At 43.6% G+C, this 18,611-nt stretch overlaps 1 protein-coding gene across 3 annotated transcripts in view; it reads right to left on the bottom strand.

The window, feature by feature from the left end:
- The window catches only part of LOC121535058 (cAMP-specific 3',5'-cyclic phosphodiesterase 4D-like), a 68,412-nt gene that overhangs the window by 27,455 nt on the left and 22,346 nt on the right, over positions 1–18,611 (bottom strand). For all 3 annotated transcript variants that reach the window (XM_045206244.1, XM_045206245.1, XM_045206246.1), the window contains exon 2: positions 51–242. In XM_045206244.1, coding sequence (XP_045062179.1) covers positions 51–242 — 192 coding nt within the window. The remainder of the gene's footprint in view (positions 1–50; positions 243–18,611) is intronic.

Raw genomic sequence — 18,611 nt, 5'->3', positions numbered from 1 at the left:
AGGTCACAGAGGGAGACATTAACCAATAGGAAGGGGGGGGGGGCACTTACAGCTCACTGGCAGTGGAGGAGTTCCTCGAGGGGGCCTTGGGTGATAGGTCAAAGTCAGAGTCGGAGCGGTAGAGGAAGGACTCCCGGCGCTGGCTATGGGTATAATTGGCCTGGAGCACAAGGCCGGAGCCGGGACTGGCCTGGGGGTCCAGAGGGCTGCGCCCCACCGACAATCCATTCTCAACATCAAAACTATGGGGGAGACAAAGAGGAAGATGAGAAAACAATTCAATGTTCTCAAAATCCAGTTCTCCCTAATTTCTTCCTATCATTCATCATTGTAATAATCATACTCCAAAAATCATCCACTTCACAAATGATGCTCCATCACTCAATAAATTGAACACACCTTGTGCACACAGCACACATGCACATTCAGTTATCGCACAATACACAAAATATTTTAATCATTCACAACAATGCACTTTTCTTTGAGACTGATGTCAAGTCAAACGTCACCAACGGGTCTCAGGTAGACCAGACAAAGGCATCAAGCCCCCCTTCCCCCACCCCCTCTCAACAAATTGAGTTCATTTGAGAAAGCCCAAACTAAAAATATAAATGGTGTCAATCATCACACAAAACCCTTTCAACAATGAATGTGATTTATCAAAAGCACAGGAAATGGCAGCATTTAAAAAAAGCCCATCATTGTTCCAAGTCACACCAATAAACCTGATATGAAAGAAAAAATTGGTGGTTAAGAGGGCAACAAAAACGTAAAGTAATGCATTGTGGAGTTGGGTACGTCAGATAACATTTCAATGGCACTCAGGAAGAACAGTGTGTCTGAATGGTGTTGGCTGGTCAGACTGTGGGAGCTGGCTGTTTGCTGACGAGGGTCAGCCTGAGGTAGCTGCTACCAGGACTCCTATAAACTATAAACCATCTTTATCGCAATTCTATAAACTATAAACCATCTTTATCGCAATTCTATAAACTATAAACCATCTTTAAGGCAATTCATATAGATATGAACACATCCATATGGATTAAGATTACTGCATCTCTGCCATGCGTAGCCAAGGTTGACATGCATGAACAGTTCTCTTTGATAATAATGCACCTCAATAGTCTAAAGAGGCTTCCTCTCCTCGTCTCCTCCCCTCATCTGCAACAGATCTTAAAAACACAGGTGGATCAAAGGAGATCCCCAAATGAATTCTACACTACATATCTGCCCCATCACATCCACCAGCAGAGCGTTTTCAGATCTGTACAGACAAAGGGAAGGAGATGAGATAAGGAAGGCACTGTAGACTATTGAGACGCGGCCAAGAGTCGGCACTGCACTGCCTATAGTAGAGGGAACTGGGATGCAGCCACGCATTGATCGGGCTGCAAGGTCAGTGTGATGTAGGATTCGGTGGAGTTAAAAATAGCCCTGCAGTATTGATGTGGTAGCATGTGAGTTGTGCTATGTATAGACTATAGACTTAGGTAGAGTGGAGTGTCCCAATCACAATGGGGTTGGTCCGTCTCCAGCAATTAAGGCAATTCCACCTTGATCCACATCCACAGTCCCACAACCTCTGCTAACATCCAAGCGTTGCTCCACTTTGTATGCAGGTTCTGATGAACTCCAGAGCAGAAATCAGCGCTTTAGCAAACAACCGTTGTAGAAACCGTGGCAGTTCTTAGACAGAGACTGGATGTAGCTCATCCCTTTGCAAATAATTAGTGCAGAGTGATATGAAAAAATAAAACAATCATTCTAAAACAGTTCTGGAATATGTAATTGAAACTAACTGAGCTAGAACTTTCCCCGGAGATGTCTCTCGTCTGATGACATGAGGCAACAGTAGTGTAAGGTACTTAAGTAAAAATACTTTAAAGTACTACTTAGGTCATTTTTTGGGGTATCTGTACTTTACTTTACTATTTATATTTTTGACTACTTTTACTTTTACTTCACTACATTCCTAAAGAAAATGATGTACTTTCTACTCTATACATTTTCCCTGACACCCAAAAGTACTTGTTACATTTTGAATGCTTAGCAGGACAGGACAATTGTCCAATTCACGCACTTAAAGAGAAAATCCCTGGTCATCCCTACTGCATCTGATCTGGCGGACTCACTAAACACAAATGTTTTGTTTGTAAATTATGTCTGAGTGTTGGAGTGTGCCCCTGGCTATCCGTAAATTAAAAAAACAAGATAATCGTGCTGTCTGGTTTCCTTAATATAAGGAATGTACTTTTACTTTTGATTCTTAAGTCTATTTTAGCAATTACATTTACTTTTGATACTTAAATATATTCAAGTAGTATTTTACTGGGTGACTTTCACTTTTACTTGAGTGTTAAAGTATCTTTACTTTACCTCAAGTATGACAATTGGGTACTTTTTCCACCACTGTGAGGCAATTAGACAACAATAACATCTGTTGTTTGTCCGATGAGCTATTAAACAGCAATAAAACAGTAGATCCAGTGGCTTCATGGCAAAATCAAACTTTCTGCCTGCTTTGGGAACCCCACTGGAAGGATTTCTTTGCTGGCAGTCAGGTGCATAGACATGGATATTGATAGATAATAGATCATTTCAGATGGATGCAGTCCATACTTCATACATTCTTGTGGTCATAGTACATTAGATTGCCAAAACACCTGTTATATTGAATACATCACAGCATAAAGTACTATGTCTATATGCAGGAACACGATTTATACATTTAATGTATTATCTGTTAGTAACATTTTATAAAATGTAAGTAAAATGTATATCTACACAATCTATTATATACCTGTTTTAGGATTAAAACCAAAAATATACAAGTCAAATTGAGAGAACAATAGGCAAGCCAAAAATCTATAATGTCAAAATGGCTACAGTAGCCTCTCCATTCAATTCACCATCCACTTCATTCCCTGGGATGTTGCATGAGGACAAGACGCTGGTCTGTTACAGTGTGTTATGTCATCAATGCAGAAGCCCTCCTCCATTCATATGACACAGAATACTATAGATAATGTAGCCACAGAGAGAGACAGGGCAGACACTGGCCGTGGCCCCACTCTCCTAGGGTGTCTCAGGGGGAGTTGGGATATGCAAAAAACACATTACCAATTCACACATGTGTATAATACACACTTGTACATGTGTGAAACAGGACAAATATAAGCATCCACCAAATTATTATGTATTACTACAGGGTTCTTCAATTCCGGTCCTGGAGGGCCGAAACACTTCTGTTTTTTATTTCTACCTGGTAGTTAATTGCACTCACCTGGTGTCCCAGGTCTGAATTAGCCCCTGATTAGAAGGAGAGGATGAAAAACAGAGGTGTTTCGGCCCTCCAGGACCGGAATTGAAGAACTCTGTATTACTATGTAGGAGCACAGACTGTTCAATGCTGAGACAAGCAAAGAGATATGGGGGAGAGAGAGAGAGAGAGAGAGAGAGAGAGAGAGAGAGAGAGATAGAGAGAGAGAGAGAGAGAGAACAGGCTGTTCAAATCTGAGGCACATTAGGGCATTTCGCTCATAGTGTATATACTGAGCGTGAGTACATTGAACAAGGTGGCATTGCGAGGGGAGCTGTGCGTGTATATACGTGTGTGTGAGAGTGTGTTGTGTATAGTGTCCTAAAAATAACTGTGAAATTGCTCCCTCTCTCTCTTCCTCCTCTGGCTGATTCTACACACTGACTGTACGGCTATTTGTGCATCTGCAGCATAATCGCTTCTGCCTCTGCACTGCTAAAAATAGCCTCTCCATGCTGAGAATAGAGGCAGAATATCTCAAAATAGGTTTTCAGGTGAATCGGGCTCCCTCTTTCTCTCCTTCCCCCACTCCCATCGCCGAGACCATAGTCTTCCCTTCATTCATAAATATGTATGGAGGGTTTCTATTTGAAGCAGATGCCAGTCTAAATTTAGTTTCCATCAAAAATCTCTGCCCGTGTCTTTCTCTCGCTGGCACTTTCAGAGCTTTTCTCCTCGGCGGCCCAGTTTAAAGCCTTCAGAATGGGCCTTCTGACTTAATCATCAGGTTTTACTTTGTTTACCTTTCAGTTGAGTACTACACAGTGATGGCGTATGCTACTATGGTTGATTTGCTGGTGCATGTTGTGCAGTGCTAGAGTATACATTGTTTCCTTAGCACACTTGAGCTATTGTTGTTCGATACGTATTGAATGTACAAATTCATTTTGGAATATGTGTCATTACACTTGGCACATTGGAAGTGTTACATTAGCCAATTTTGGGCATATCGACAAACATGAGTGTAGTCATACTGTGACACAACAAATACTGCTGGACACATGCAATAATTTGCATGTTCAGATGACTAAGTTTCAAATCATGTTCATACACTTAAAGATACACGACCACAGGTCTACATGGACAACCTAGGGTTTCTATATGGATGCGAGCCACCATGGAGAAATGCTGAATATGTCATCTGTATTTGTTTGGAGTTCAGGGTTAAGTTCAGAGCAGAGGAAGCTCCCATATGGCACCACTATGGCTCTTTGTGCGTCTGGATTTCAAAAAACTCCATTGTCTTCTCTAGTTCACATGCCTACCAGTCACACCCTCAGGCACAAACAAACACAAGTGTGAACAGAAATTAAAAGAACGGAAAGGAAAATGGTCCAACATAATCCTGGGGAGTGGGTGTTCAACATAAGATTGGGAACATAGTGAGTGATCAGAGAGAGCTGTAGGTATTGAAAATGAGAACGTGAATGTTTGTTCTGCTTGGGATAGGGTCCCTCTACTGGGCTTTGTTGAAATCACAAGTCTTGAATTGACTCAACCGAGTTCCCTAGAACAGTGGTTCCCAACCTTTTTCGTTTACTGTACCACCAATTGAATTCTGCTTTGCCCGGAGTACCCCTGAAGTACCCCGTTATGTGCATTTTACCAGAAGGCCTATGGTCTCATGAGTCTTCTCAAGTACCCCCTGTAGATAGGCCAAGTACCCCCAAGGGTCCTAGTACCTCTGGTTGGGAACCACTGTCCTAGAACATGGGTTCCCAAACTTTTTTGGGGCCGTGGACCCCTTTTGTGATGACAAATTCATCAGGGACCCCCTCAAAATCAGAACACAACTCCGACTTTAGAGTGTGATAAAAAATTGCATACAAGGAGTTTTACTATGATTGCTGCAGTGCATGGGCAGACTAATCAAGTCTCGGACCCTGTCGCTACACTCGCAATACCATCTGCTAACCATGTGTATGTGACCAATACATTTGATTTGATTTGATTTGAGAAATAACATTTTAAAGCCCCCCCACACAGTTTTAAAGCTAATTTCCTGCAACTCTACACATTTTCCCATGGAGAAGAGAGACAATTTTGCAGTTTTAAAGCTTAAATTTGTCAGGGGTGCTGATGGTGGGTGTGGTGCAGGAATCAAGCGCAGGACGCAGAAGCTAAGACCAAAAGACTTTAGTGAGTTATTCACGTAGTACACGAGAACAATAAGCCCGGAGGCGAAATAAAGGCGCACACAGGCGTCAAACAAAAGGCGCACTAGCATGTGCGAAAACCTCTCCAAACACGGAGGGAAGAATACGTAGCTCAGAACACCAAACAGAGGAGCAATCACACACAACACCATACACACACAACGAGAACTAAATAGGACACTAATGAGGACTAACTAGACACAGGTGTACAACATCCAGACAAAACCAAACGAACATGAAACATAGATCGGTGGCAGCTAGTACTCCGGGGACGACGACCGCCGAAACCTGCCCGAACAAGGAGGAGGAGCAGCCTCGGCCGAAACCGTGACAAAATTACAGTGCATTTATGTTCAAAAATAATAATAATGGGAATACAAGAAGTATTGAGTTGAAAACTGGATCATTGATGGAAAACTGTGGATCCCTGTGAGTCTCCCAGGCCCTGTTGTGCAGGGTATATTGTAGATCAGGGCTGTTCAATGTCGGTCCTGGAGGGCCGAAACACTTCTGGTTTTCATCCTTCTCCTTCTAATAAGGGACTTCAGACCAGGTGAGTGCAATTACCTAGTACCCGGTAGAAACAAAAAACAGTAGGACCGGAATTGAACAGCCCTATTGTAGATTATCTAATATTACATTGTATTGTGTTGTATTGCACCCTTTAAACTTCTTCCATAGACCCCTTGGCCAAATTTGTTTAATCTGTTGTTGCTAGCAATATTATATATGTTGTTCTTTTTTTGTACATCTTGCCGCGGACCCCCTGCAGTACCTCTGCGGACCACAATTTGGGAACCACTGCCCTAGAACACGAGAGAGATGGTAGTAAAAACAGCTATTGATAGATTTTGAATATAAAAAAAAAAATTATAGGCCTAGTCGTTGTCACGACTTCCGCCAAGGCTGCCTCCCTTCCTTGTTCGGGCAGGCTTCGGCGTTCGTCGTCACCGGCTTACTAGCCACTGCCGCTCCATATATCATCATTCCATTTGTCTTGTCTTGTTAATTACACACACCTGGTTCATATCCCCTCATTAGTCCATGTATAAGTGTTCCCTCTGCCCCCCTTGTCCTTGTGGGTGATTATTTGTTCGTGAGAGTAGTGTAGCTCGGTGGAGCTACTCATACCTTGTTATTGCCGGGGTAGATATTTCCCCTGTGCCTGTTATTGTTGGAGCTACCGTTACCTTGTATTGCCAGGGTAGATTTTCCCCTGTGCCTGTTTCAATTGTCGCTATCCAGCGCTATTTGTGTACGATGGAATAAACTCTACATTCGGTGATTACCCTCCTGCGCCTGACTCCTTCTATCACACTCATCACAGTTTATTGTTCTTTAGTCGTAGTATTTTTAGTTTAAATGCGTTGCTGTTCCTGTCCATTAGTGTTCTGTATTTTGTCATGTTCTATGTTTTGTGTGGACCCCAGGAAGAATAGCTGCTGCTTCTTAAAAAAATGACACTGCACTAGTTCTAAAGACACATTTTCCCCTCTGGCAATCAATAAGATCTCTTTATTCATTATCGTTAAAAATGGAGGTAAGTTACTGTCAGGGCCGTAACTACATATGAAGGCACAGAGTAATCAAAAATAATACATATAAGGACCTCCCGAGTGGTGCAGCGGTCTAAGGCGCAGTGCTTGAGGTGTCACGACAGACCTGGGTTCGATCCCAGGCTGTCACAACCGGCCGTGACTGAGAGTCCCATAAGGCGCTGCACAATTGGCCCAGCGTCGTCCGAGGGGGATTTACTTGGCTCATCACGCTCTAGCGACTCCTTGTGGCGGGCCGGGCACCTGCAGGCTGACTTCAGTCGTCAGTTGAGCAGTGTTTCCTCCGACACATTGGGGCGGGCGGGTGTTAAGAAGCGCGGTTTGGCAGGTCATGTTTGGGAGGACGCACTCTCCCGAGCCCGTTGGGGAGTTGCAGCGATGAGACAAGATTGAAATTGGGGAGAAAAAGGGGGTAAAATACACACACAAAAAATATATAAAATATACATACTATATATACAAAAGTATGTGGACATGCCTTCAAATTAATGGATTCGTCTATTTCAGCCACACCCGTTGCTGACAGGCGTATAAAATCGAGCACACAGCCATGCAATCTCCATAGACAAACATTGGCAGTAGAATGCCCTTACTGAAGAGCTCAGTGACTTTCAATGTGGCACTGTCATAGGATGCCTCCTTTCCAACAAGTCAGTTTGTAAATGTCTGCCCTGCTAGAGTTGCCCCGGGCAACTGTAAGTGCTTTTATTGTGAAGTGGAAACGTCTAGGAGCAACAACGGCTCAGCCGCGAAGTGGTAGGTCACAGAACAGGACCACCGAGTGCTGAAGCGCGTAGAGAGTAAAAATCGTCTGTCCTCGGTTGCAACACTCACTATCGAGATCCAAACTGCCTCTGGAAGCAACGTCAGCACAATAACTGTTTGTCAGGAGCTCCATGAAATGGGTTTCCATGACCGAGCAGCCGCACACAAGCCTAAGCTCACCATGCGCAATACCAAGCATTAGCTGGAGTGGTGTAAAACTCGCCACCATTGGACTCTGGAGCAGTGGAAACCCGTTCTCTGGAGTGATGAATCACGCTTCACCATCTGGCAGTCCGTCAGACTAATCTGGGTTTGGCGGAAGCCAGGAGAACGCTACCTGCCTGAATGCATAGTGCCAACTGTAACGTTTGGTGGAGGAGGAATAATGGTCTGGGGCTGTTTTTCATGGTTCGGGCTAGGTCCCTTAGTTCCAGTGAAGGGAAATCTTAACGCTACAGCATACAATTACATTCTAGATGATTCTGTGCTTCCAACTTTGTGGTAACAGTTTGGGGAAGGCCCTTTCCTGTTTCAGCATGACAATGCCCCTGTGCACAAAGCGAGGTCCATACAGAAATGGTTTGTCGAAATCGGTGTGGAAGAGCTTGACTGCTCTGCACAGAGCCCTGACCTCAACCCCATCAAACATCTTTGGGATGAATTGGAATGCTGACTGCGAGCCAGGCCTAATCACCCAATATCAGTGCCCGACCTCACTAACGCTCTTGTGGCTGAATGGAAGCAAGTCCCTGCAGCAATGTTCCAACATCTAGTGGAAATATTTCCCAGAAGAGTGGAGGCTGTTATAGCAGCACTGCTAAAGCTAACTCTCTCTCCTCTGCTCTTGTCCTTCTAGACCTGTCTGCTGCCTTTGATACTGTGAACCATCAGATCCTCCTCTCCACCCTCTCCGAGCTGGGCATCGCCGGCGCGGCTCACTCTTGGATTGCGTCCTACCTGACCGGTCGCTCCTACCAAGTGGCGTGGCGAGAAGCTGTCTCCGCACCACGTGCTCTCACCACTGGTGTCCCCCAGGGCTCAGTTCTAGGCCCTCTCCTATTCTCGCTATACACCAAGTCACTTGGCTCTGTCATATCCTCACATGGCCTCTCCTATCATTGCTACGCAGACGACACACAACTAATCTTCTCCTTTCCCCCTTCTGATAACCAGGTGGCGAATCGCATCTCTGCATGTCTGGCAGACATATCAGTATGGATGACGGATCACCACCTCAAGCTGAACCTTGGCAAGACGGAGCTGCTCTTCCTCCCGGGGAAGGACTGCCCGTTCCATGATCTCGCCATCACGGTTGACAACTCCGTTGTGTCCTCCTCCCAGAGTGCGAAGAGCCTTGGCATGACCCTGGACAACACCCTGTCGTTCTCCGCTAACATCAAGGCGGTGACCCCATCCTGTAGGTTCATGCTCTACAACATTCGGAGAGTACGACCCTGCCTTACACAGGAAGCGGCACAGGTCCTAATCCAGGCACTTGTCATCTCCCGTCTGGATTACTGCAACTCGCTGTTGGCTGGGCTCCCTGCCTGTGCCATTAAACCCCTACAACTCATCCATCCGTGAATGCCGCAGCCCGTCTGGTGTTCAACCTTCCCAAGTTCTCTCACGTCACCCCGCTCCTCCGCACACTCCACTGGCTTCCAGTTGAAGCTCGCATCTGCTACAAGACCATGGTGCTTGCCTACGGAGCTGTGAGGGGAACGGCACCTCCGTACCTTCAGGCTCTGATCAGTCCCTACACCCAAACGAGGGCATTGCGTTCATCCACCTCTGGCCTGCTGGCTCCCCTACCTCTGCGGAAGCACAGTTCCCGCTCAGCCCAGTCAAAACTGTTCGCTGCTCTGGCACCCCAATGGTGGAACAAGCTCCCTCACGACGCCAGGACAGCGGAGTCACTCACCACCTTCCGGAGACATTTGAAACCCCACCTCTTTAAAGAATACCTGGGATAGGATAAAGTAATCCTTCTACCCCCCCTTTTTTTTAAAATAAACATTGTAAAGTGGTTATCCCACTGGCTATAAGGTGAATGCACCAATTTGTAAGTCACTCTGGATAAGAGCGTCTGCTAAATGACGTAAATGTAAATGTAAAGGGGGGACCAACTCCATATTAATGCCCATGATTTTGGAATGAGATGTTTGACGAGCAGGTGTCCACATACTTTCAGTCATGTAGTGTATATATCAGCAGTTTTCCTCTTGTTATATGTCACTCACTGACACTCACTCAATTAGCCCAACTCAGTAAAAAAAATGTGTTTGGTAAATTAGTCTAGTTAGTCAAGCCAGCTATCTAAACATGTAGTAATCATTCCCAAAATACCGACTGGCAAAGCAGGGCACGTGACCAGGCGCCCTGACCTCCAGGGGGGCCCCATTGATTTTGTTAGTCACTCTCACTCAGATATCATATTATCATTGCATAAATGATGGCAAAATGTGTAATTGCAGGAAATTACCTGTAAAACTGCAACACATTTTTTTCTTTTGTAAAGCAAAATTAATTTGTTTACTTTTTGTTAATAAAATGCTTTTTCTGCAAACAGATCATTATGTACTTATTAAATTATAGTTTTTGATCCCAGTGCTGAGTTAATGTGAGTTAATGTGTAGCAGCTAATTGTAAACTCAGCAGAAAAAGAAACGTCCCTTTTTCAGGACCCTGTATTTCAAAATAATTCGTAAAAATCCAAATAACTTCAAAGATCTTCATTGTAAAGGGTTTAAACACTGTTTCCCATGCTTGTTCAATTAACCATAAACAATTAATGAACATGCACCTGTGGAACGGTCGTTAAGACACTAACAGCTTACAGAAGGTAGGCAATTAAGGTCACAGTTATGAAAACTTAGGACACTAAAGCGGCCTTTCTACTGACTCTGAAAAACACCAAAAGAAAGATGCCCAGGGTCCCTGCTCATCTGTGTGAACGTGCCTTAGGCATTCTGCAAGGAGGCATGAGGACTGCAGATGTGGCCAGGGCAATAAATTGCAATGTCTGTACTGTGAGACGCCTAAGACAGCGCTACAGGGAGACAGGACGGACAGCTGATCGTCCTCACAGTGGCAGACCACGTGTAACAACACCTGCACAGGATCGGTACATCCGAACATCACACCTGCGGGATAGCTACAGGATGGCAACAACAACTGCCCAAGTTACACCAGAAACACACAATCCCTCCATCAGTGCTCAGACTGTCCGCAATAGGCTGAGAGAGGCTGGGCTGAGGGCTTGTAGGCCTGTTGTAAGGCAGGTCCTCACCAGACATCACCGGCAACAACGTCGCCTATGGGCATAAACCCACTGTCGCTGGACCAGACAAGACTGGCAAAAAGTGCTCTTCACTGACGAGTCGCGATTTTGTCTCACCAGGGGTGATGGTCGGATTCGCGTTTATCGTTGAAGGAATGAGCGTTACACCGAGGCCTGTAGTCTGGAGCGGGATCGATTTGAAGATGGAGGGTCCGTCATGGTCTGGGGTGGTGTGTCACAGCATCATCGGACTGAGCTTGTTGTCATTGCAGGCAATCTCAACGCTGTGCGTTACAGGGAAGACATCCTCCTCCCTCATGTGGTACCCTTCCTGCAGGCTCATCTTGACATGACCCTCCAGCATGACAATGCCACCAGCCATATTGCTGGTTCCGTGCGTGATTTCCTGCAAGACAGGAATGTCAGTGTTCTGCCATGGCCAGCGAAGAGCCCGGAACTCAATCCCATTGAGCACGTCTGGGACCTGTTGGATCGGAGGGTGAGGGCTAGGGCCATTCCCCCCAGAAATGTCTGGGAACTTGCAGGTGCCTTGGTGGAAGAGTGGGGTAACATCTCACAGCAAGAACTGGCAAATCTGGTGCAGTCCATGAGGAGGAGATGCACTGCAATACTTAATGCAGCTGGTGGCCACACCAGATACTGACTGATACTTTTGATTTTGACCCCCCTTTGTTCAGGGACACATTATTCAATTTCTGTTAGTCACATGTCTGTGGAACTTGTTCAGTTTATGTCTCAGTTGTTGAATGTTGTTATGTTCATACAAATATTTACACATGTTAAGTTTGCTGAAAATAAACGCAGTTGACAGTGAGAGGACGTTTCTTTTTTTGCTGAGTTTATATCTAAAAGGCTATGTGTTTGTAGATCGACTGAGGTGAATGAAGCTACAGCAACCAATGTGATAATGACTGCGGTCATTTTTGCTTGTTTTTGCTGTTCTCCAAATAGCATTTAAAAATGTTAAATTGTATAGAAGAATCCCCACACCCCAAACGCCGCCTCGCTACCCGGACCTCACTAAAACTCAATCCAAGAGCTTTTGTGTACAGAACCGCATTAGGCTGGGGGCCAGACTGACAGACAGACATGAAGACATGAAGACAAACCCGCAGGAGCAAATATCATGTTTCTCTGAAACACACCTGATTATCTGTTCAAAAGCCCACATTCCAGGCTAAATGTTTCATGAAAGAAAAGGAGGCGTGTTACTTAACATGCTGCCTGGTAAGTAAGCGTGATTAATGTCAGCCTGTCAGTAGGTCGGCTATCTGACACCCCGCCTGTGTCACTGCATGTCACGGCTGCGTCAATTCCAGCTGGGGAACATTAGAGCACATGAGCGCCCTGCCTGCACTGCGGGAGGTCTACCTCGTCCCTCTGAGGCACGGTACGAGTGTTGGAGAGAGATTACGAGAGGCAGAGGGGAGTAAGGCCAGGCCTGTCATCCGACTCCTCATCCATCATTCTCATCCACAGAACTCTCCAGACATACACCCACCATACAGTTAGTTACACCAGACTCCAGCACTGGCTGGCCAATTCATAGGGCTTTGAAACGAAGAAGCTCCCGCTAACTGCTTATAACGCTACTTGCAGAACTTGGTAGGCTATTGGTTTACTTTACAGTCCTGGTAATGGTGTTTGCCCAATCTTTACTATAAAATCATGTTGTAATAAGGGATACGATACCATTGCTACCTAACGTTACTTGACAGAATTCTACTACCTACTACTAAATGGTGGGTAATGAATCCCAAAGAGTAATTATTTGGTAATCATCATGAAATGACTATTTTACCATTTCTATGTCATATCTGGTAAACAGAAGCCTGTCAATTAAAACCGAACCCAGTGTCTGACTTTTTTGAAGCGAGAAGTGCTAACTCTGACAAGGGTTCGTCAACATAAATTAGCATTGTTATAAAATCCATTGCACCTGCAAGGGTACTAAAGAGCGACACCACCACCAATGCACCAATTAACTTGACTATGGACAACAACAATGGCGAACAACAGTTACATCTTATATTATATTGTATGTAGGGCCAACGATGATCTATTATATTGACAAGATACCCGAGTGACCACACTAACAATGGAAATATATTTCCCAAAGATGTGCTAACCTTAACCCCTACCCTACCCTAACCATAACCATAACTCTTACCTAACCCTAACCAGAATCGTTTAAAATGTCAACTTCAATGGGGGTAGGGATGTCCCAAAGATCACGGATAGCAAGGACCCCTCAAAGAGGGAAGGCAGGCAGGAGGAGGCAAGATCAGGTGGGACCATTCTAGCCAATGAGGGAACATACGCATGTGAACAACAGGCACACCTAATGTGTGCTTATCTCACGCAGACAGATTTTGGACAGAGTATATCCTCTCGAGTCGCCTCTTCCTCTCTGGCAGGACTGACTGCATCATCACTTGTAACATGCTGACTAGACCGTCCGCGTGCGCCATCGCGCGCATGTTGATTTTGTCCATCCACACCAGACGCGATCAGGACACGCAGGTTGAAATATCAAAACGAACTCTGAACCAACTATATTAATTTGGGGACAGGTCTAAAATAATTAAACACTCATGGCAATTTAGCTAGCTAGCTTGCTGTTGCTAGCTAATTTGTCCTGGGATATAAACAGTGGGTTGTTATTTTACCTGAAACGCACAAGGTCCTCTATTCCGACAATTGATCCACAGATAAAAGGGTAAACCGAGTTAGTTTCGAGTAATCTCTCCTCCTTCAGTCTTCTTCTTCTTCTTTGGACTTTATATGGCGGTTGGCAACCAACTTTAAGGTGCATTACCACCACCAACTGGACTAGAGTGTGGACCTCAGTTCATCTTTCAATCACCCACGTGGGTACAGTTGAAGTCGGAAGTTTACATACACTTAGGTTGGAGTCATTAAAACTCGTTTTTCAACCACTCCACAAATTTCTTGTTAACAAACTATAGTTTTGGCAAGTCGGTTAGGACATCTACTTTGTTCATGACACAAGTAATTTTTCCAACAATTGTTTACAGACAGATTATTTTACTTATAATTCACTGTATCACAATTCCAGTGGGTCAGAAGTTTACATACACTAAGTTGACTGTGCCTTTAAACAGCTTGGAAAATTCCAGAAAATGATGTCATGGCTTTAGAAGCTTCTGATAGGCTAATTGACATCATTTGAGTCAGTTGGAGGTGTACCAGTGGATGTATTTCAAGTCCTACCTTCAAACTCAGTGCCTCTTTGCAAACTCAGTGCCGCTTGACATCATGGGAAAATCAAAAGAAATCAGCCAAGACCTCAGAAAAGAAATGGTAGACCTCCACAAGTCTGGTTCATCCTTGGGAGCAATTTCCAAATACCTGAAGGTACCACGTTCATCTGTACAAACAATAGTACGCAAGTATAAACAACATGGGACCACGCAGCTGTCATACCGCTCAGGAAGGAGACGCGTTCTGTCTCCTAGAGATTAACGTACTTTGGTGCGAAAAGTGCAAATCAATCCCAGAACAACAGCAAAGGACCTTGTGAAGATGCTGGAGGAAACAGGTACAAAAGTATCTATATCCACAGTAAAACGAGTCCTATATCGACATAACCTGACAGGCCACTCAGCAAGGAAGAAGCCATTGCTCCAAAACCGCCATAAAAAAGCCAGACTATGGTTTGCAACTGCACATGGGGACAAAGATCGTACTTTTTGGAGAAATGTCCTCTGGTCTGATGAAACAAAAATAGAACAATTAAAGGTCAAATACACTGCATTTCAAACAGTCAGCAATTATCTAATGAATTCAGGGCTTGTGAAGTTTTACCTAGGTTAAATATAAGCCTTCCACAACCATAAGACCCACTAATAATTTAATTATATTATCAAAATAGTTTAACCTGCTTTTTTTTCAATAATCACTGATCTGTCACTTTTCTGTTACAAATTTAACTAGAACCATGCATAATGCACATTCACTAATAATTACTAACTTCTTGTAGCAGGCATTAGGCTATAGAAAATTAACACAGGTCTCATCAACAATCTCTTAAGCCCACGTGCTAGTGATTAGCCAGCTAATCTTTATTTCAAATGTAGCCTACTTCGATCTATACTGAACAAAAATATAAACGTAACAACATAAAGTGCACCTGTGTAATGAGCATTCTGTTTCATCAGCTTCTTGATTTGCCACACCTGTCAGGTGGATGGATTATCTTGGCAAAGTAGAAATGCTCACTAGCAGCAATATAAACGCATTTGTGCACAACATTTGAGAGAAATAAGCTTTTTGTGTGTATGGAACATTTCTGGGATTTTTTTTTTCAGCTCATGAAACATGGGACCAACACTTTACACCCTTCTTTTGATCTCCAACTGTTTGAAAAGCATGTTAGTCTGTCCACTTTGTTCAGATGTTAAAATCAAGTGGCCTACCTTATTTCTCAGAATGAGAACAAGTTGCCAATTCCTTATGTAATTGTGTTTTATGCTTATTGCACATTTATAAAACACAGACTAGACAGCTAGTATAAAAGTATTTGGCTTAAATGCTTCTAGCGGTACGTGGTACCCCAGTGCCGTGCGCGACAAACTGGCTCATTCATTTTTCCAGAATTAATGTTCATTGACACTCTCATTTTAGTAGTGTCTGCGCCGCGTGCAATTTGAGTAGTTGAGACATAAAAAGTGTATCGTTAGAAAAGTTAACTTCTCCTCTATTACAGTAAAATAACGTCTCAAAATATAAATAGCGAGTTGAAACCGCTTGTCAGAGAGGAAGATGTTGGCGTGAGAGGCAGGGGGAGAGGCTTGGCGTGTGTGTAAACCATAAAATAGAGAAAGACGCGAAGCGAGAGGTTTCACTCTCGCTAAGATCTGTCCAAAATAAGGCCAATGCATTTCTATGGGCTTATTTTGGACCTAAGCTTGTCGCCTGCCTTCCCACCTTTGGAACAACGACTCACATTGTTAGGGTGGAGACGTACACTACCAGTCAAAAGTTTGGACACACCTACTCATTCAATGGTTTTTCTTTATTTTTACTATTTTCTACATTGTAGAATAATAGTGAAGACATCAAAACTATGAAATAACACATATGGAATCATATAGTATTCAAAAAAGTATTAAACAAATCAAAATATATGTTATATTTGAGATTCTTCAAATAGCCACCCTTTGTTGCCTTGATGACAGCTTTGCACACTCTTGGCATTCTCTCAACCAGCTTCATGAGGTAGTCACCTGGAATGCATTTCAATTAACAGGTGTGCCTTCTTAAAAGTTAATTTGTGGAATTTCTTTCCTTAATGCGTTTGAGCCAATCAGTTGTGTTGTGACAGGGTAGTTGGGTATAGAGAAGATAGCCCTATTTGGTCAAATACCAAGTCCATATTATGGCAAGAACAGCTCCAAAAAAAATCAAGAAAAAATAAAATAAAATAAATGAATAAAAATAACAGCTCTAATATGCAAAGAGGCAATTTCAAGAACTTTGAAAGTTACTTCAAATGCAGTCGCAAAAACCATCAAGCGCTATGATGAAACTGGCTCTCACGAAGACCGCCACAGCAATGGAAGACCCAGAGTTACCTCTGCTGCAGACGATAAGTTCATTAGAGTCACCAGCCTCAGAAATTGCAGCCCAAATAAATGCTTCACAGAGTTCAAGTCACAGACACATCTCAACAACAACTGTTCAGAGGGGACTGTGTGAATCAGGCCTTCATGGTCGAATTGCTGCAATGAAAATACTACTAAAGGACACCAATAATAAGAAGAGACCTGCTTGGGCCAAGAAACATGAGCAATGGACATTAGACTGGTGGAAATGTGTCCTTTGGTCTGGAGTCCAAATTTGAGATTTTTGGTTCCAACCGCTGTGTCTTTGTGAGACACGGTGTGGGTGAACGGATGATCTCCGCATGTGTAGTTCCCACCGTAAAGCATGGAGGAGGAGGCGTTATGGTGTGGGGTTGCTTTGCTGGTGACACTGTCTGTGATTTATTTAGAATTCAAGGCACACTTAACCAGCATGGCTACCACAGTATTCTGCAGCAATACGCCATCCCATCTGGTTTGGGCTTAGTGGGACTATCATTTGTTTTTCAACAGGACAATGACCCAACACAGCTCCAGGCTGTGTAAGGGCTTTTTTTTTACCAAGAAGGAGAGTGATGGAGTGCTGCATCAGATGATCTGGCCTCCACAATGCCTCGACCACAACCCAATTGAGATGGTTTGGGATGAGTCAGATGGCAGAGTTAAGGAAAAGCAGCCAACAAGTGCTCAGCATTGTGGGAACTCCTTCAAGACTGTTGGAAAAGCATTCCAGGTGAAGCTGGTTGAGAGAATGCCAAGAGTGTGCAAAGCTGTCATCAAGGCAAAGAGTGGCTATTTTAAGAATCTCAAATATAAAATATATTTTGATTTGTTTAACACTTTTTTGGTTACTAAATGATTCCTTATGTGTTATTTCATAGTTGTGCTGTCTTCACTATTATTGTACAATGTAGAAAATAGTAAAAAATAAAGACAAACCTTTGAATGAGTAGGTGTGTCCAAACTTTTGACTGGTACTGTATATCTCGTCATTATATACAGATCTCTGGTGTAAATGGTAAGGCGCACACAGCACAGAAGGAGCAAAGGAGACAGGGCCAAAAATACAACATGAGAACAAGCGGACATAAATGCTCATAAAAACAAAAAATAATAAAACCTTGATTATTGCGATACAGGTATTTGGAATATCGCGCAAAAACATAAATTAAATATATCGCCCAGCCGTAAGTGGGACTTTGTTTATTTCCCATGTACTGCCTTTCCTGTGGCATTAGACGTTAGGCCGCAGGCAGGGGGAGGAGGGGAAGTGGGGGGAGGTAGTGAGGGGTACTGAGGTGAAACTATAGGCCTGTTGTATTAGGACACTCCCTGCCTTCTGAGGTTGAAAAACCAGTCTCCTGGGACACAGTTTCTGGTTCAGCCTGTCTGGTGTGCATTTGTGCTGTGTCTCCATTGTTCCTAATCAGACATTAGAGAGGACGTGACCCTCGCATGTGGAATGGGGCCAGGAGAGAGTATAGGCTCAGAGAACATAATTAATGGGCTGACTATTTATTTTATGATGAATGGATTATACAGTACATTATTAAGAATTGTGCATGCCCTTAATGTATTTGTAGCGCTTAATTTGAAGATCTGCTTATAAACTAATCATAAACATTATTATATAGTTTGTTTACTAGTAAATCAAGTAAATACATGTATAAGGCCTGTTGTTCATGATTTGTATATGTTAATAAGTACATGAACAAAGAGTTAATTAATGGCTAATAAATTAAATGGTTTATGAGCAGTTTACCCTCAAATAAAGTCATATCACGTATTTGTTCATTTGATTTTGCACGTCTTATTACAGGAGCTGCAAGGAGGAGAAGCAGCCAAAAAGTATGAGAAATCACAGTCTGGGTCTGTATAATCAGCACGTGTGCATTTTGGCTTGCCTGC

Source organism: Coregonus clupeaformis, chromosome 21 (assembly GCF_020615455.1).
Source record: "Coregonus clupeaformis isolate EN_2021a chromosome 21, ASM2061545v1, whole genome shotgun sequence".
Lineage (NCBI taxonomy): Eukaryota > Metazoa > Chordata > Actinopteri > Salmoniformes > Salmonidae > Coregonus > Coregonus clupeaformis.
Note: the sequence above shows the minus strand (reverse complement) of the source record. Positions and strands in the feature narration are given on the sequence as shown.